This window comes from Saimiri boliviensis, chromosome 9, assembly GCF_048565385.1.
Source record: "Saimiri boliviensis isolate mSaiBol1 chromosome 9, mSaiBol1.pri, whole genome shotgun sequence".
NCBI classification, from domain to species: Eukaryota; Metazoa; Chordata; class Mammalia; order Primates; family Cebidae; genus Saimiri; species Saimiri boliviensis.
The window spans coordinates 45,809,117-45,830,122 of NC_133457.1; the positions used below are offsets into that span (position 1 = coordinate 45,809,117).

The 21,006-nt window shown below is 40.3% G+C and overlaps 1 protein-coding gene across 7 annotated transcripts in view; it reads right to left on the bottom strand.

Moving 5' to 3' along the window:
* Positions 1–21,006, bottom strand: part of GADL1 (glutamate decarboxylase like 1) — a 160,346-nt gene that overhangs the window by 50,195 nt on the left and 89,145 nt on the right. For 5 of the 7 annotated variants that reach the window (XM_074405780.1, XM_074405779.1, XM_010346560.3 and 2 more), the window contains 2 exons: positions 8,666–8,717; positions 744–833 (listed from right to left, as the gene is read on the bottom strand). In XM_074405780.1, the coding sequence (XP_074261881.1) occupies positions 744–833; positions 8,666–8,717 (142 nt within the window). The remainder of the gene's footprint in view (positions 1–743; positions 834–8,665; positions 8,718–21,006) is intronic. The other 2 variants (XM_074405781.1, XM_010346561.3) reach the window with 2 other exon arrangements.

Here is a 21,006-nt window from a genome sequence, read left to right on the forward strand (position 1 = left end):
GGTGCCAACCCATGAGAACTTGCACTCCACATGTCATGGCCACATAATCGCCAGCAGAACTCCCACGGATTCATCGTCAGTATGCATTAGGTTCGTACAGCTGGAAAGCTGGATCAAGTAGTGTTACTCGTGAAACTCGAGAATTGTTGGAAATCTGGGTTAGAGGCAAGATTATAACTGGCAGGGTCATGCTAGGTGAGGTGTAGATGAGACGCAAGCAGTCCCTGGAGCCTGAGGACTCTGCTCACCCTGTATCAGTCCCAACAGCTGTGTGTGAAGACACTTTGAAGCGCATCTTGATCAGCTGCAAACCCATTGCTAGCATTTTTCTTTCACGTAATCTCCCTGGGTGTAGGACGATAGGCGTTTTGTAGTGAAGACAAAGTCTCATGTGCACAAAGGGTATCGGATTTAGACTTTGAACATTATTTCCAAGTAAAGTGATAATGGTCACAGATGCAGTAGCAGAGTTGAAATGAGTAGTCATCACATAACTTTGATCAGATGGCAGTTCCTGAAGTGCACTGTGAGCCAGAACTTGTAACAAATTCTGTAATCTTACAAATGTAATTGTGATTGTCAACCATATTAAACATAATGTCTAAAACTGTTTGGCCTGTCATTACTTTTTAAAGAACTAAAAGACACTTCACTAGATAAGCCCTAGCAAGCCCAAGTTATTTATAGGATCAACAGCTGATGTGCACTGAATCAAATGCATCAAAAAGAATGCATTTACTTACCAAATTAAGTTTTGCCCAGAACTCGGGTCCTTCTTCCATCTCTCTGAGGCTTGGTGGAATGTACCAAAAGCAAATATTGGCGTATTCAGGCTAGAATTAGACAAATGTTAATACTTGTTAACCTAAGATTTTAGAATGCAATTAAATACTTGTAAAACTCTTAGCTTGTTTCTTTGAGTTACCATGTGTGTAAGACTTTGACAATTCGGAATCTGGGAGTAACAATCCCTTCTGCCTTCTGATAACATCCTATTGGAAACTTTTCTCCATAGTATGCACCTGGAGGGTTCATACATCTTGACAAAGTGCAAAGATAAAACCGTGAAGTCTGAAGCGGACTCGACCCAGCTCTGATCATCAGTTAGTGCCTCCTTACACATATGCTGAGAGCCCTGGATCCTCTATCCAACACCGATCCTTAAGTTACTTACTATAGAAACATAGGCTTCCAATAATTCTGGAGGCAGCCAAAATTGGTCCCTATACCTGACGATTGCAAAAGCCCGGATTACCTGGGACTTGATAGTGACAGGCTGGGTTTCGCGACCCAGCCCTATGGCCCTAGCCAACACTGCTTCTGGAAGAGCATCACCTTGACTCTTAGCGCTCAAATATCAGTAAAAGTGAATTTAGCTAGGAGACCTACTCAAAATGTAGATTCTGATGTTGTGTTTGGAACATCCAGTGTCTAAGTCCATCCTAGAGAAGATTAAAGAATTGGCATTTTTATGAAGGTATGTCAAGTGATTCTGAAGTGGGAAGTGTTGTATGAGAAACTCATCTACACTGAGACCATAATCCAGTCACCTTGCCTGCCAATCTGTTTTTCTATCGGACATGATTTGCTTAAACATGGGATCGCATTCTAACAGGCTTTAGCCCAGACTTTGTCACACAGACAAGTCTTTGTCCTCACTGGACAAAAAGTGCTATGACCAAAAAGGCTTGTACTCCGTGACTAGGAGATTTGGGACATGTTGGAAGTTCACAAACTAGACACAGAATTGGATTCGGACAAACTGAGTCATACCTGCCTTATTTGATGCCTCACACTCACAGTATTTGAACTGATATTCATTTTCTGCTGTAAACAATTTGTAATAACCCAATGCTATAACAGTTCTCAACTGTGTCAGAATTAGGCTCCAGTAGACAGTTTCAAAGTATTTCATAAAGAAGAAAGACCTATCTTAAAATCAAAACTGGTGATAGTTTTGATTTTGCTGCTTTTTAAATCATAAGCGAATGCCCAGAAACATTTCCAGTTCAACGAGATAAGTTCTCGATCTTATCCTTTCATCTCTGAAATTAACATTCTTACCGGAATTGACAAAAGAGCTACACATTTCCAAGAGTAGTTAAAAATACTGTAATTCAACTCGGTTTTTTTCAAACACTTATCATAAGATGACGATCCTCCTTTCAAATCGACACAACTTATACCTGGGTTTGATTTATTGAAAGTAATGGCCAAAACGGCAATAACTTTTGCACCAACCTAATTTGATTTTTCTCTAGGATAGATTGTACTGAACTTGCAAGTTCTTTGACCGTTTAATGTGAACACTTTTCAAATCGAGTAACTATACCCGACTAAAAGAATGATCTGGCACTAGATTGCGTTATGTCGGTTGTCAATGTATTGCCCCTCAGCTACAAACCGACTCTTTTTGGGTGTCCTAAAATAATGTAGGTGGACTCTGCCGATATTTCTCCCTTGACATCCGGTCCAGTCTTAGACTTGGTCAGCAGAGGGTGCTGGAGGGATAGTGAAGGAAGGAATGTCTTCCTGGTGTGGTATGCCTACCTCATGGGTTTCCTATGTTCACCAGCACTGGTGGAAAAACATGAGCAGACCGCCACCTGCCGAACCCAGCAGCTTCCCCCAGCACACCCTTTTTGGGTGACATCAGTTGATGGGCAGCAAGTGGAGGTCCCATAAATGGCTTTACCTGGCATATTCCCCTCGGATAGTTTCATGGAAGAGAGATGCTAGCTAGGCACCTTGCATTGGATGACTTCCCTGGCACTCCTGGCTAGCTTGCAGCAACTGCCAAGTTGTGGCATGACCCTGTGGTTAGCTTCCCTCAGCTCGGCCCCCTCTAGACGAGATTTCTAGTGAGTACCGCCCATGCAACACCTTGGTATACTTTGCTGCTATTCTATGAGCCAAGGTTATACCCTGAAGAGGTCTAGACCTCAGCCCTGGGAAGGGATGGCCTCTTCCTTGAGTGTTCTATTTCAGTTCCAGGAGTGGTGGCTGCTCTGTATCTGCTGCTGCTGTGTATTTTTAGGGTTTTCATTCTCTCCTATGAGGCAATCCTGCATTACTTCGATCCTTTGTTAATTCTTTATTACACTTTCCCACTTTAAATCACCATGCAGTTCCTGTTTTCTGAATGGACTCCTAACATATCGCTGAATTTGATATTCCTTTCATTTGCATAGGACCATTATAAGTTGATGTTTTATCTGCTGTTTGAGGCTCGATTTTACAACTTAAGACTTAGATCTAGATCTGTGATTTCTTTTGCCCAAACAATTTAGAAAGGAATGGCTTCAGTGCTACAACACTTGAAAGCTTATAAAGCCCTTCTGACACTTCGTTACATTGGAAGAAATTTGATGGTTCATTTGGAATATCTTCATTTTGGTCACTTCGAAAATTGAGTTGAAAAAAGCATGTCTTTGAATTTTCATACAAATGTTTCCTGTCTCTTTGCCTCTAACTTGTATTTTACATACCTTTTTTTCCAAGAGAATTCAAAGTACTAACGAGTATTTTTGGAGTAAAACTGTTTATACACCACTTAAATTGCCTACATGTCTGACTTCTTGGATATCCTGAGAACATGTAGTCTGTTATCTAAAGTCCATAAAACGAGGAAGGCATTATGGGAGTCCAAGTGTCTAGTGAAGGCTAGAAAAACCCTGTAGCAGCAAATGCTTTGTCATAATGTTTAAAAATTTATGACAAAGGAGTAACGTGCCATTAGAATTGAATAGATTCTATACCGGTTTTGAAACAAAAGATAAAATTTGAAAGTCCTCTATTTCAGGAAGAACTGGCAAATTCTGAGACTATTGGGGAAAGAAATGAGTGGTCCCTAAGAGGTAGCAGCTCACACTGTCTAAAACTGAGTCATATCAAAAGAAACTTGCCTTTTACTCATGTCACTAGATCAGAGTAATAGTAACAAAACTATAAGCTAGCACTATGCATTTTAATATAAATCCAGAGTCCAGCCAGTTAATATGCAAAGATAGACTGAAGGAAAAGCTGGCATGGTGAATTTTAATTGACTTCGAGCTTATAGGTGTTAAACATGAGATTAGACTACTGAAAAATTTCAAAGGCAACACTGCGTAGAGGAAAAAGCCTAAGTTTGGGAGTTGCAAGGATGTGACTTTGCATTTCAACTTCATCAGATCTTTGGGACGAGTATCAAACTTTCTCAGTTTCTTTTTCCTAAACTAAGATGCAGACGACGTTGCCTCACAGGGTTGGGTTGATGAAAGATAAAATGTTTTCAAAACTTGGTGTGGCACACAGCAAGCACTGTAATGGGTTAGTGACTATTAGGAGCTGTATTGGTAGCAAGATAGGTCTTTTAAAGTGGATGAGTAGCCCCATTGAAATGTATACTAGTGAGGTGTATCACTTAATTTTTTGGTACCATATATAAAGGGAAACATTAAGTGTCCAAAGAGGGGCAGGGCAACCACGCTGTTCAACTTAAGCAGCGCTTTGTGTTTATAGATAGTGTACTAGGTACTGGGATAAGAATATGACTAACACTTCTGAACTTGAATAGAGAAGGCGGGGTGTACTGAAGAGGTGAAGCTAGCAATGAAGATGGGAATCATCTCATGAACTTGTCACGTGCCAGGCTTGGAAGTGTGGGCTTGATTCTAGAGGAACATGGAGTCACCGGCGTTTCAATACTCCAGATTTCATTTTCAAAAAGCTGCTCGAGCAGCACTGCGGATAGGCTGGAGGGATCTCGGACTTAGAAGTGGGACACAAGTTAGACAGTACCAACCTGAAGATGAGAACTTGAATTAAGGTAGCGGATTAGGAAGTACAGAAGAAGCATTCAAGATAGGTTTAAGGGAGAAGAAAGGAAGAGATAGTAAAACAACATTAAGACTTCTGCTTGGGTGGACCATAGCTCTAATGAACAAAAGTAGAAATTTGGTAAGAAGAAATGCTACACTCCAGTTTTAGAAATGTTGAATTTGCGGTGTCTGGAGTCCAGGTGAAAATTTCAGGATATGTCTATATACAAAGGCCTAAAGGTAAGGAGCTAAGTCAAGGATGAAGACACACAAAAAGGCGCTTGATAACAAAGCTCTGGATGTGAAGACTTTTCAGGGAGACCAAGCGGACAAAATGCCAAAGAGAAAGTGTACAATATTTAAAGGGGTGCCCTGACGAAAAGACCCTTACATGGAGACTGAACAGAACAAGTCACAAGGAAAGAGAAACCCGGAAAGGAAATCGGAGACTGTCAAGAGATGGAGTGTGTGGACACAAACAGTGCTACAGAAATGGAGCAAGATGAAATGAATGTGCATTGGATTTAGCAATTAAGAGATGGTTGTGATCTAATAAAACTATATAAGGTAAAAATCACAATGTAGTTGATACATACTAAGTTTCACTATTAGAACATGAATAATCGGAGCCATCTGGAAAACTAGTGAATTCTCTGTAAATAGGAAGTCAGGCAGAGGTTGACCACCTGTTAAGATGCTGTTAAGATGACTTCCTGCCCAGTGCAGGAAACCTGACTATGTCCTTGATCTTCTATAACTTGGCTTAAATATTTCTAGTGTAGACCTTGAGAAAAGAAAAATGAGTAATTGGGACTGTCAGAGATGTGATAGTATAAGAATGAATATACCTGTAGGAAAACATCAGAGTTGAGATTCAACACAGACGATTTTCTGGGACCTAAAGAATAATACAGAATTTACTTGAAATAACTTTCAATTGTCAAGATAGGTATTTTTGCTCTTCAGGAAAAATTCAAGCACTGTATATTCTGTCTTGTTACGTTCATTTACGTTTTCCAGTTTTCCACTTTCTCACTGTTAGAGAAGTGACATACTCTGAAATATACATATGTACATACATAGACATATGCATGTGTATAAGCAAAAAGACTATCAACTTAATACTGCTGAAATTCAAGGTCTAATTCCACTTTATTTTTGGTGTAATGAAGAGAGACAAATGCAGATCACATACAAAAATCTTTACAGCAGGAATTCTGGAAGACCGTTTAGGGAAGCCACCTTCACTGCTTTTGGGTCAGCTGGCTCCCACAGATGAAAAATCCAGGGGCTGAAGGCTAATTTAATCCCACCTTAGCTTTCACTGCAAGGATGTGAGTGTAATTTCCTAATGATAGTGGTTCCTCTCTTCGAAGCCTTTAGGAAGAATATGTAAAAACAAAACAGTCTTAGCACTTTCTCTGAGCCTCTCAAGTACAGTTCCACGGTGTACAGGACTTCTCAAGCACTATATAGCTCCCATCACCAGAGAAGAAAACACTGAAATTTGAGAAGGAAATTCAAACCCAAGAAAATGATTAAACTCAATTCAAGTCAAATATGACGTGCTTAGGTGTGCGCCTCTAAGAACTTGAGAAATTTTCTTACATAGTTAGGCCATTATGCCTCACAAAACTGACAAGTCCTTGACACCATCTAATAGCCAGTTCATACTCAAAATTCAACTGTTTGAAGAAGCCAATTGTAAAGTAATTCTTCTAAGTGATTCCAACAAGGTCTATATGCTTTAGTTACGACTCTTCAGTCTCTTTGAACCTAAAGAGATCACTTCTCCCTCCTTGAAGGCACTGGTCTGTAGAAGAAATCAAGTGGTTGGTTCTGTAGAACTTCTCACACTCTAAATTGGTTCTTCATAGTGCTACCAGAAAGTTGTTTACATGCAAGATGTTTATCTAGCTTTCTGGAACTTTCTAATCTGATGCTGCCTCTGTAGACAGTAGTGGGATCCATGGTCTAGATTCTCTAGAAAGTATTTCCCAGTCTTCCCTAAGGACTGTCATATTTCACCTTGGCTACTGAAAGGTTTCCCAGTTGGTCTTGTTTCTCATCTTTACCACCACTTTTGCCACGGTCCTCTTAGGACACCAAGCATAGTCTTTCAAATGTAAGTCCGACCCCTGTCTTAAAACGCCTCCAATGACAACATTTGGAATAAAGGCTAAAGGTCTTGTCTTGACCTACCTGACCACCACCTGATCTGGTCTCTGCCCATCTCTCCAATCCCATCGCCTGCTGCACATTCCCCTTTAATCTTTTTTTTGGCTAGTCAACTCTTCAGCTTTAAGCCTTGGAGTTAAACAGCAAGCCATGCAGATGTTTGAGAATTATCTTTATTTAGCTCTTAGCTCAAAGATAACCTTAAAATCCCCTACCCAGATTACCCAAACCATATAAGCAGTCGTCCCCATGTCAGCATTTTACCCTTTCCCCCCAAGAGTACTTGCCATGTCTATAACCCTATCTAATTAGTTATTTGTATACTAGATTATCTCATGAGCATGTTTTATTTTAAGACTTCCCACTACCTGAGGTTTTTAAAATTTGCTTATTCAGTGCCTTTCACTTCCACTTGAATGTAAGCATTGTGAAATAATCGGGACCTTTCCTGTTCTCTATCTCCTGTGCCTAGAACTATATACCTGGCACATAGTGATTGTTTAATGCATCTTATTCAATAAAAAACAAAAATTAGATTTTTTCCTTTTTTTTTTTTTTTTTTTTTTTTTTTTTGAGACAGTTTTTCACTCTTGTTGCCCAGTCTGGAGTGCGATGGCACGGTCTTGGTTCACTGCAACCTCTGCCTCCCAGGTTCAAGCAATTCTCCCACCTCTGCTTCCTGAGTATCTGGGATTGCAGTCATGCGCCACCATGCCTGGCTACTTTTTGTGATAGACAGGGTTTCACCATGTTGGTCAGGCTGGTCTTGAACTTTGGACTTCATGATTGCCCTTGGTATCCCTAAGTGCTAGGATTACAGGTGTGAACCACTGTGCCCATGCCTAGCCAGCTAGATTACTTTTCCTTTTTCGTAAAAGGAGTTGCCCTGTCCCTCAGGCTGGAGTACAATGACGTGTTCTTGGCTCACTGTGACCTCTGCCTCCCGGGTTCAAGCGATTCTCCCACCTCCAGCCTCCTGAGTAGCTGGGATTACAAGCATGTGCCACCACACCCAGCTAATTTTCGTATTTTTAGTAGAGGGGATTTCGCTGTGTTGGTCAGGCTGGTTAGATATCTTACGGTATAGTACAAGGCTCCTAGATAGAATCTCTAAGCAATTTTTAACTGAATATAAAAATACCTTAGATTTTGCTATGGTTTATATATTAAAAGCTTGCAGTTTACTAAAATCCAGAATTGTACAGTACATACCTTAGTAGTCTAAACATTTTAGAAACTCTACCTTCATGACCACCTCATTTCTTATACATAATCCAACATGAACAAAACATTTTCCCATTGCCACAAAGCTAATAGGCTCTCACTTTATAAAGAGAAAACTATGCAGTATTGTACATTCACTTAATTGATTTTTCACATGCAGGCAACCACTACATCACAGATGAATATTTGCAGTACAATGACTATGCAATTCATATATCAAGATAGAGGTCATAATTTATTCAATATTATCCTTGGTAATTGAGCATTTTAATTTTCAATACTTAAAGGCAAGTATATTCTCTGAATACAACAAAGGAAAAGTACTCTCAATAGAGCAAATTAACATAATGCACTATATGAATTAAGCTAATGACTTCAGTCTACAATACAAGAACCAATGAAATGGAAATGAACACCTTCACTTAACTGACAAAATCACAAGCAGTTAGGCAATCACTTACTTCCATCAGTAACTTGAATCCTTCTCTCTTCTTGATTTCATCTACTAGGTACCTAAAATTAAAAGTCACAATATTTACCATCTACAATGTAAAAATGTCATGAATATGACTGATAGGACAAAACGGATTCAGACAGGGCTTGGATATAAAAAAGATACAGGTAATAGTCAAGATATAGGCAGAGCTATGGATAAGTACTCCAAACCTAATGTAATTTCCTTGGCCCGAGTAAAAAGATGCATCTTTTTGATGTCACATGTTAGCATCAGACTTTAACCCGATGTGAAAAGCCAAACAAAGCAGGTTGGATAGATCTCTGAACATGTGGGTCTTGCACTCATATTCTAAATGGGGGATCGAAGATAAATACTGAAATAGCTGGCTCGGAGGAAAGTGTGTTAAGATCAAGAGAAATCAATGTAATCTTCTGCCAGTATAGAGGGAAGTGGGGGCTGATAATGAGTACCATGGTTAAAAAAAAAAAAAAAAGTGAGCTGATTATCCTAAGCAAACGAATGCAGGACCAGAAAACCCAACGCTGAATGTTCTCTTATAAGTGGAAGCTGAACAATGACAACATGTGGCCATGCACTTGAGCCTGTCGGGAGGATGAGGGAAGAGCACTGGGGAAAAGAGGTAATGCATGCAGGGCTTAATACCTAGGGGATGGGTTGAGAGGTTCAGCAAACCACCATGGCACACATTTACCTTGGTAACCTGCACATCCTGCATATGTACCCCAAAACTTAAATACAACAAAAAATAGCTTGAATGAGGTGGGGAAAGTGAGCTGTAGCCATTGATAAAACATCTATAAAGTCAACGTGAATGTTAGGGTAAAGAGGATTATCGCACCTAAGTAAAGAATACAGATGAGAAACGGAATATGAGAGGCGTCTAAAACAACACTGAGAACATGGTGCTCTATACAATAACATTGACTCGTCTCTTCTAGGCTTGGCTTCTGTCTGTATAAAAAAAGTCTGAAAATGGTTGGCCTTAAACTAGTGATTCACGAGTCTTGATTCACAACAGTTTACCCAGTATTTCAAATCTAGGAATCAAATAGAAGGAAATGAGACACTGACAGAAATGTTAGAGCATTTATTGTACATAAAAAACCCAAACGGCCAAACATAAGGACTGTGTTTGAAAACTATAGTAGTGGAATTATGATCATGCCACTAAATCAAATATAAAACCATGTCCCTTATCTGAAAAACTAGACTAATAGAATCTTTTCCCGTTTAAAATGGGTTTTACAAAAATTTACAAACAAAAAATCCCGACTATAAAAACTAAAAAATTACAGCATTTTAGGATGGCCATTCTATAATGTGAGTATGGAATACACTAGTTTGTAAGACGTTTTTTCCACATTTACATAGGTTTTTATATTAGGTTAAATATTGATGTTTGTATATAATCTTTAATATTGACAATTTACAAGATTATATTTCAACTAGTAATACGGCAATCTGAGCGATGTGAGCATACACACGGGCACAGATGCTCAAAGTATTGAATGTTCTACATATGCCTTTCTCTGTACACTTTGAGAAGATGTTACGTGGCTATACAACTTTAAAACCTATCACACTGCCTAGTTTTCATAAACCATTCCATTGCTCAATACACACTAGAAAAGGTTCAAAATCGGTAACAACTGAAGTGCAAATTAATACAGGCGTCCCTTAGGGGCATTATAGGTTCGGTTCCAGAACACTACAGTAAAATGAATGTTGCAGGAAAGGGAGTCGCACAATTTTGGGGGTTCCTCAGTGTATATAAAGGTTGTACTTAGAGTATACTGTAGTCTATTGAGTATGCAATTGCATATCTAAAACACAATGCCCATGCTGTGATTAAAAATATCTCATTGCTAAAAAGTGCTAAGGATTATCTGAGATGTCAGTGAGTTGTAATGCTTTTGCTGCTGGACGGTCTTGATCTTGATGGTTGCCGAGTGACCAAAGTGCTGAAGGTTGAGGTGGCTGTGACAGTCTTTTAAAAACAAGACAACAGTGAACTTTGCCACACTGCTTGACTCTCCTTTCACAAAAGATTTCTCTGTAGCAGGCAATGCTGTGTGAAAGCATTTTACCCACAGCAGAGCTTCTTTCAACATTGGAGTCGATCCTTTCAAACCCTGCTGCTGCTTTGCCAATGAAGTTTATGTAATGCTCTACATCACTCTTCAACATTCACATCCTGAGTAGATTTCTTAAACAGCTTTCTTTGCTCATCCATAGGCAGCAGCTCCTCACCTATTCAAGTTTGATCATGAGACTGCAGCGATTCACTCAGATCTTCAGGCTTCACTTCTAATTCTAGTTCTCTTGCTGTTTTCACCACATCTTCAGTGACTTCCTTCCCTGAAGTCTTAAACCCCTCAGGTAACCATGAGAGCTGGAATTAACTTCTTCATTATTGCATTAATGTTGGTATTTTGACCACCTGCAAATTCTAAAAGGGTAAACCCTTTCCAGAAAGTTTTCCATTTGCTTTTCTCAGATCCATCAGAGGAATCGCTTATCACAGCTATAGCCTTACAAAATGTATTTCTTAAATAAGACCTGAAAGTCAAAATGAGTCCTTGATCCATGGGCTGTAAAACGAACTCTGCGTTAGCGAGCATGGAAACGATATTGAATTCCTTGTGCATCTCGGAGCCCTTGGGTGACTGTGCATTGTCAATGAGCAGTAATATGTTGAAAACTTTTTTAGAAGTCTCAGCAGTGGGCTTCAAATATTCGGTGAACCATGCTATAGAGATGTGCCCTCCCAGGCTTTGTGCTCCCACTTAGAGCACAGGCAGAGTAAGTTTAGCATAAATCTGAAGGGTCTTAGAATTATCAGAATGGTAGATGAGAACTGACTTTGACCTAAGGCACCCAGAAGCATTAGTTGCTAACAATTCAGCCTGTCTTTGAAGCTTTGAAGACGGGCATTGACTTTCCTCTGACCATAGGAAAAAACTCCTAGATGCATTTTCTTCCAGTATAAGACGGATTTGCCTATATTAAACCCATCTGATACAGCCACATTCTTCAATGGTCTTAGCAAGATCTTTTAATTTGCTGCGGTTTCTCCATTGCTGAGTCACCTTGTACTTGCGTGTTACGGAGATGACTTCTCAAAACTCATGAACCAACTTCTGCTAGCTTCCGACTTTCTGCATCTTCCTCACCTCTCTGCCTTCATAGAACTGGAGAAAGGGCCTTGCTCTAGATTAGGGTTTGGCTTAAGGCAATGTCATGGCTGGTTGGATCTTCTAATCGGAACTCTAAAACCTTCGTATCGGCAATAAGGTTGGTTGGCTTTCATGTGTTCGCTGAAGTAGAACCTCTGATTTCCTTCGAGAACTTTTCCTTTGCATTTATAATTTGGCTGTTTGGCACAAGAGGCCTAACTTGGTCTACCTTGGTTTTTGGCATGCCAACCTCACTAAGCTTAACCGTTTCTAGTTTATTTGAAGCGACAGACATGACTCTTCCTTTCATTTGAACACTTAAGAGGCCTTTGTAGAGTTACTCGGTGGGATAATTGTGATACTGTGTCTCTGGAAACTGAAAAGCCTTGAAGAGGAGGGAGATAGAGGGAAGGGCCAGTCGGACAGCAGTAAGAACGAACACTTAAGTTTGCCAGCTTGTATGGGCATATTTTATGAGCACCAGAACAATTACAATGGTAACATCAAAGAACTGATGACCCAAACATTTTTATTAGGAGAATTACCAAAATGACAGACATGAAGTGAGCACATGCTGTTGGGAAGATGGCACCGATAGACTTGATCCAGGAAGGATTACCATAAACCCTGAATTTGTAAGAACCCCCAGAACACAGTATCTGAAAAATGTTAAGCACATAAAATGAAGTATGCCTGCATTAACCATGTTCCCCAGTGATACCAGAGGCAAATTCTAGAGTGACAACATTCAGTGCTGGTGAGAATATGGTAGAAAGCTGCTGTGCAAACCTTTGAAAATGAACTCATCGTAAAACCAGTTTAGAAAATCTGGCCTACCCAGAAAAATTGAATACCAAGGATATTGTATATATTAATATGCACATAGATGTTATTGTATCTAAAGCTCTACTGTGGTTATATAGGTGTATTCCATACAAAATAACTAGAAACGAGATTATTCAGAAATTGTGAATTAAAATGTACTATAGTAACAATGTAATACGTAGCTGTTAAAATGAATCCATTATATCGACTTAAAGCACAGGATCATAACTAAAAGATAAAACTGAAGTGCTAAGAAATGGCGATAATCTTAGTGAATTTTTAAATACCCACATGTATATATAAACAAAGTGTGGAAAGATTCTTTGGTGGGGGGATGAGGGGGCTATCCATTTTTTATCCCTTTTCGAAGTTTCAGATGTGGTTGTGTAGTTTTTAAAACTTAAAAAATGGTAAATAGATGTATTTTCTACCTATTGGGAGAAAAGCTTTGCAAACCATCCTTCTCGCCTTTCGGGCACAAACGTACTGGCCATCTGGTAACTCAAAAGTTTCAGTTATTTCGGCCTTGAACTGAAGCTATGAGGAAAGCTTTCTCCAGAAATTTGGGAATGACTTAAGATTGTAACTGCAGCGAAATAACGTTGAATCGAGGCGAATTCCTAAGTCTCCCGGAGCCTGCCTCCATATCCTCATGCATGTAAAGATGGACAGCAAAGTTGGTAAAACCCTTCCCTAACAGATGATGGCTATATAAAACGTACGTGTATTAGCAATAGTGTAATTTCAAAGTGCTTCTGTCAAACTGGCTAAAGCTGCTCCTGGGGGGAAAAGCATCCGAAAACAAAGCTGAATTAGTTTGCTCTCGGCTAACCATGTCGATCTGGGTTTTGTGTTGGGCTAATGTTCCTGCTACGGTAACTCTGTAAAGCCCACTGATACCATTTGGCTGTGTCCTCCGATGGCATCTTGAATTGTAGCTCCCCTAATCCCTGTGGGTCATGACGGGGACCCAGTAGGAGGTAACTGAATCATAGGATTGGCTTTCTCATCCTGTTTTCGTGATAGTGAATAAGTCTCACAGGATTGGATGGTTTTATAGAGGGCAATTCCCCCTTCACGTAGTCTCTTGCCTGCTGCCATGTAAGACATTGCCTTTGCTCTGCCTTCACCTTCTGCCATGATTGTGAGGACTCCCCAGCCACATGGAACAAAAAGTTCATTAAATCTTTTTTAAATTTAAGTTCTGGTGTACATGTACAGATCATGCAGGATTGTTGCATAAGGTACACGCATGACGCTGTTTACTGCCTTCAACCCCCCATCTACACAGCATTTCTCCCCATGTTATCCCTCCCTTGCCCCTACCAACAGACCCCTATGGTGTGATGCTCCCCTCCCTGTGTCCCTGTATTCATTGTTCAACATCTGCCTGAGTGACAACATACAGTGTTTGATATTTCTGTTGTTCTCAGTTTGCTCAGAATGATGGTTTCCAGATTCTTGTCCCTACAAAGGAAACTCATCCTTTTTTATGGCTGCACAGTATTCCATGGTGTATAGGTGCCACATTTTCCTTGTCCAGTCATCACTGGGTATTGGGGTTGGTTCCAAGTCTTTGCTATTGTAAACAGTGCTGCTAGGAGCATACTTGTGCATGTGTCTTTGTAAGAGGATTTATAATACTTTGGGTACATATCCAATAATGGAGTTGCTGAGTCAAATGGAATTTCTATTTCTAGGTCCTTGAAGCGTCACACTGTCTTCCACAATGGTTGAACTAGTTGACACACTAACAGTGTAAAAGCGTTCCTATTTCTCTACATCCTCCAGCATCTGCTGTCTCCAGATTTTTTAATGATCAGCATTCTAACAGGCATGAGGGTAGTATCTCAATGTGGTTTTGATGGGCATTTCTCTAATTGGTGAGCATTTTTTAAAGTTACATTGCCCTCCTATGTCTTTTGAAAAGTGTTCATATCCTTTGCCTACTTTTGGATGGTTTTTTCTTGTAAATCTGTTTTAGTTCTTTATAGATTCTGGTTACTGGCCCTTTGTCAGATGGGTAGATGGCAAAAATTTTTTTCTGTTAGTTGCTGGTTCACTCTGATGGTTTCCTTTGCTGTATAGAAGCTCTGGGGTTGAATTAGGTCCCATTTGTCTTTTTTGGCTTTTTTTTTTTTTTTGATGATGCTTTTGGTGTCTGATATGCACGGACTTCATGACTATGTCCTGAATGGTTTTGCCTAGGTTGTCCTCTCAGGTTTTTACGGTATTGGGTCTTAGGTTAAAGTCTTCAATCCATCTGGAGTTGATTTTAGTGTAAGGTATAATGAACGGGGTCCAGTTTCTGCTTCCTGCACGTGGCTAGCCAGTTTTCCCAACACCATTTATTAAACAGGGAATCCTTTCCCCATTGCGTGGTTTTTTTTTTTTTTTTTTTTTTTTTTTTTTTTTTTTTTTTTTGTCGGGTTTGTCAAAGATGAGATGGTTGTAGATACGTGGTGGTATCTCCGAGGTCTCTGTTCTCTTCTATTGGTCTATATCTGTTTTGGTACCAGTATCATGCTGTTTTGATTAGCCTTTTTATTTATAAATGACTCAGTCTCGGGTATGTCTTTATTAGCAGAAAGAGAACAGACTGCCACACCCGGTATAGCACTCAAGCTGAGTTGAAAGTGGAGGTGATTTGAGGCAAGAGGGGTTACAGGTATTGGTATAACAGTCTTGCACCAAAATGTTCACACTATGCTCCATGATACACCATCTTAATAGATTTTCCACATAAAAGGTTCCACTATCAAAGAAGTTTGAACGTTGCTAGGCAAGTCAATTAAATTCTTGTCTACACTTGAAAGGACACTTGGCCAGGCATGGTAGCTCATGCCTATAATTCTAGCACTTTGGGAGGCCAAGGTGGGCAGATCACCGGAGTCCATGAGTTGGAAGACCAGCCTGGGCAACATGGTGAAACTCCATCTCTACAAAGAAACGCAAACAACCATGCCCAGCTATCTTTGTATCTGGTCCCAGCTACTCAGACTGAGATGGCAGGATCACTTGAGCTGGGGAGGTGGAAGTTGATGTGAGCCATAATTTCACCACTGCACTCCAGTCTAGGTGACAGAACAAGACCTCAAAACTATACTGAACTCAGAAGGCCAGTTGTCAGGCTGGCTGGATTGTTCAGAAATATCAGGAAGCAGTTACTGACTAGTTTCAGCTAGCCATGCTCAGTGTTAGGGGGGTTTCCTCTCCCATTCACAAAAACAGCTGCTATAGCACTAAATGTTCCATTTTCACTAAGCAGTGTCCCAAGAGTGGAGGGGGGAGCTATAGAAAAAGCACTTTTAGTTCTATTTAGGTAAGAGTATTTTTACCGGAAGCCCTCACGGTATCTTAGGGACACAGTGAAGTCTTCACCAGATCTCAACTGGGCATTATACCCTCCCCTAAACTAATAGTTGGGGTAGATGATTAGTTAAACCAAAGTTCCCAGCTTGACCATGGCTATGTGAACAAAATTGAGATTCTACAGGAAAGAATTGTCCTTGGTGAGCAATCAACAGTGTCTGCATATTGATGAAAGTTAAAAATGCTTCTATATTATAGGGCCTCTCAAAATTTCAAATGTCCTAATGAGTACTTCGAATTTCCGAGAGGAATAATATAGTAGTCGGCATATCCTAAACATAATCGTGGAACCATTTTTTGAGGGATCTTCTATTAAGATCTCTTGGAAGTCTACTGGCCCACATCATACTTTGATAAATGCCAGCGTAGAAGTGTTTCTACTATAAAGTACCCTATCCTCTTCTTAAAATGCTTCAATGAGTTGTTGGGAGGAAATCCAGAAAGTTTTAAGTCATCTCTGCCTAATGTTTCTAGGGATGATTTATTTCTCAACTCTTTTTCGATATATGAAAAGTCTAAAGACAATACTTCTAACAAACTAATCTTAGATAGTAGAAGCCAGAATAAAATGTATTTTCAGTGTGGGGACAAAATGCAGAAACCATGAGCTACTTCTATCAAAAAGTATTCAAGTAAGTGAACTGAAAAAGCAGTAACTTCATAAAATTAATTGTCCCTCCCATTAACCTTGGCATAAAAGAGAAAATAAAAGCAAGAGTATATGCCAATTGTACTAGGGTAATATTCTGGCTTCATCTTAGTACGTAAATTAACGATAAACTTGCTGCAAAACCATTCTTACAGATCTACTAATAATAGAATCTGTTCTCAGACTGCTTTTATAAATCCCTCCCCCGTTTAAAATTGCTTTTTTGCAAGGCATTCTTTCCTTTCTGAAAATAGCCCTTTCCAGTCCCTTTGTCTTCAGCCACTTGGAGCCTCTCTGGACCACTTGGAACCAAGTCTCTCTCCTAGTCTTCCCTTCTCATTTGAAATTTCTTAGGCACTGAGCCTCCCAGAACTGCTGAGATTTTTCCTTCTGTTTTCTGTATGGGCACATAGCACATGGCTTGGGTAATTTATCAGACACCCAAGTGCTCTATTCTCCTGTATCTGTTAGCTGCTAAAAGATTACCAATATAAAGGTAACAAGGACTGTTCCCTGGCCTTCTGGACTCTGCCTCCCATCACCTAGAGAAAGACGGTCACAAAAGCACCACTGTGTAACTGCTCACCTTTCCATACCAATAACAATAAACCCTTCGGTATCCAAGCAAGTCATGACGTTTCCATCTGAGAGATTGCAGAGATGGTGTGTCAAGAGAATAGATAAATGATACTCTGGAGACCAAACAAAATAACGGAGTGGGAGTTCCTGAGCTGTTCGTTGTTGTTGAAAAGACTTACATATGTGACTCTCGTAGGCCTGCTTGAAGAATTATCCCTTAGTGGATATCCATTTAACCTGAATGCCATAACAAAGCCCTCTGGAAGGTGCCCTCAGCAGCAGGTAGCCTTGGATATAGTAAAACATTTTTTACTTTGCCGAGAGGATACCGGAAATGTACAATCATTAGCTTTGTGCCGTAGCGGTGGTTTTAAACCTGAGCCCTCTGGGTTTCAATTACGCTCAATCACGTGTCGCTCTAGGCTCTCAATGGCACTGATTTTCAAACCAAAGGAAAAGGTTTTAGTCGTTAATATTTTGTGGGAGAAATGTCCTCCAGTTGGATTGACAGTGTCAAGTGGAAAGTGGGAAAAGCCTTAGAGGTCTCCTAGGCACTAATTTTTTCCCTTTCGCTAAATTTCTGACAACATAGAAAATTGGAATCGTCCTCTTGAAAGTGTCTGCTCTTTACCAGGGGAAGAGGAAGCGCTGTCTAATTAGTACAGTGATCATCATTAGTCTATCAAAATCTTGTCCTTGGATCTTAGTCACAAATTTCAAAATTAAGTTCCATTTAGATTTGGGAATACGGAAACATTTCTATGGAATTGGTGTAATTCTTCCCGTATTATCAAAGGAAGAGTCTCACAGCTTTTAGTATCTTAGAGACCCTAAACTCTAGGGCCTAGGGAAGTGAATATTTCGGCTATAAGAGCATGCCAGTAATGTGCTCCTCAAATACAATCATGTGCAGCTTTACTTCTCTAGAGTTACCTACTGAAGGAAATCACACTTGGAAACAAAACGTTGCTGTGACTTAGAAATTATGCCAGGTGGAGCCTTCCATCCATGGGTGACATGCTTCTGATTTGGTAAACTCTGAAGCAAGTCGCCAGGCGTCCGGGGGCTTCGTGGGAAATAGCTTCATCCCTGTCAGTGTTTTGTGCTGATGTGAAGTAGCATGATCGGTTAAAAACTGACGAAGAGCTTAGATGGCTCACACAACCGATGGTGGACGAGAGCGATTTTTGCAGTCGTTGAGAGTCCACTGTTAAATATTCGGGAATTTCATAAACTACAACCATTGGTGGCTTACAATTGACCGTGCCAGAAATACATGGTGAAAACCAGCAGACACTACAAACTGGGGCTTGCTTTTCCTTCTGAGAGCCAATATACATGGTACCACTGCATCTAGGCTTAAGCAAACAGAAGAGACTCCAGAATTGAGCGACTATTCTGCCGTTGCTAAAAAGCAGAACTACAAATGAATCGGTAAGTTGAAAAATCAAAAATGAAGCTCTTCTGTTGCTAATCTTATTTCTAGAGAAACTCTCCAAGTGTATAACTTCACATTCGGAGCAAATTGCATGCCTCAAGGTACTTTGCCCTTTTTCTTGGCATTGGAGGCAGACTTTTGCCCACCCCAGGAAGAGACTGTTGAATATCAAGAGTGTAGAAAGTTAAGGCAAAAAGTAACAGCAGGAAAGGGATTATTTTTCAAATAATTAAATATAGGTCAGTCTGCAGCAGTGCTCACTAAAATGTTAATTCAACTTGATAAATATTTACAAACGATAAGTGTGTTGAATTGAAATGTTAACATTTATCCTCCTGTGATACTTCTCCACAAAAATTAGAAAGCATTCTTAGACTGTAAACTAAATTCCACCCTGAGATGAATGTTAACTTTATAATCATAAAATATTGAACCTTATTTCAAGACACCTGCCATTGAATTATTTCAAAGCTTAAATAATGCAGAGATTCTACCCCATTTAGCGCAAGAAAATCCAGAAAAAGGGAACTTCCTGGACTTCTAATTCAGTGGGCAGCTCTAAATACTTAAGGTAGACCATAGACTCTCTTCACCACTGGGTTATCTCCCCACTTCTAATAAAAGCACTTTAACCCTACCTCTAACAAAGGTACCTTCCTCAGTACACATTCTATAAAAGGAATTGGCACTGTTAGCCAACACTTAGACCTCTGTGGGAAAACAATTGTTTTAACATAATAGTTTCTAGACAGTTTGTAGCTCAGAATGCATATACCACTTCCAGTATAGAAAGAAGAAATGGCTATAAGTCTCTAAAAAGGTCCTTCATGGTGTTCCACGGGAAATGTTAGCAGGAAGTAAAGACGATCCACACAAGAGTTCGAAGCTTTACGTAATAACCAAGCTTTACCTAAAACTTAAATAGTATATAGGACATGCCAGGCATTGATCCAAGGGTCTTACATGTATCGGATCCTTGAATCTTTAACTGTTCCAGAAATGTGCTATTTTCCTGGGATGAAACCGAGGTGCAGATGCGCTAATAAACTTGCCCAAGTGAGACGGGACTTGGGTCTCGAATCCAGGTTGTCTGTACCTCTGTGCTATTAGGCTAGGCTAGATTTGGTTTTAACTGTAAGAAGTGATAAGGGACTGTTTCTCCACACGGTCGGGCAACATCATGTTCAGCTAATTGTTACTGTGTGGGATTGAGAGCTTTCTAAGCTTTTGAGAGAAGCAAAACCAGGGTTTTCAAGAAATTGATTTTCTTGAAAAAGCGTTTGAATATTTAAATGTTGGAATGTCTACACCATGAAGCTTAACCCGAAGCAGTATAAGCCCAACAAAAGACACTTAAAACTAAATTTGGCTCTGGTCTGTGTACCACCAAGCTAAGTTCAGTAGTTCAGTCCTATTCAAGTAGCAAGATTTGGCACCGACATCTCAAGCTTTCTAATGTCCTTGAACATGTGACCAGAGTTTCATTTCTGATGTTACGACAAGGCAGGTAAACATGGTGCTTCCACACTGCCTTTTCCTGTAAGACTTAAACTGTTGCCACAACTCGGATCTGCTTTTCATGCCGTTAATGTCACATCCAGACTGCTGTGTCGCCTTGCATCAGATTGGGGCCTGCTGCTCCTTTCACCTGGGTCATTCTTCTCCCCTTCTGTGGTCCGTGACGCTGCTTGCAGACATACCCGAGAGAGGCTTAATTGAACTTACAGTTCCACATGGCTGGGGCAGGCCTTGGAATCACGGTGGGAGGAAAAAGGCACTTCTGACGTGGCAGCGGCAAGAGAAAAACGAGATGCAGAAGCGGAAACCTCCGATAAGACCATCGAAGCTCGTGAGACTTGGGCTCTACCATGATGGCAGTACGGGGGAAAATGCCACGATGCAAATTCTCCCAGGTCCCTCCCACAACACGAGGGAATTATGGAAGCACAATGCAGGATGATACTGGGGAGGGGACACAGCCAAACTGTATCACTTACAGGGGCTCCAGACCCCTCTAAATCTCACATCCTCGCACTTCAAAACCATTCATGCCTTCCCAACAGTTCCCTGAAGTCTTAACTCTCTTCAGCATTAACCCAGAAGTCTCACCTGACACAAGGCAAGTCCCTTCCATCTATGAACCTGTAAAATCAAAGCAAGTTAGTAACTTCCTAGATAGGAGGGCACAGTGGTACTGGGTAAATACAGCCATTCAAAATGGGAGAAGTCGGCCAAAACACGGGTTACCAGGCCCATGCAAGTCTGAACTCTGGCAGGGCAGTCAA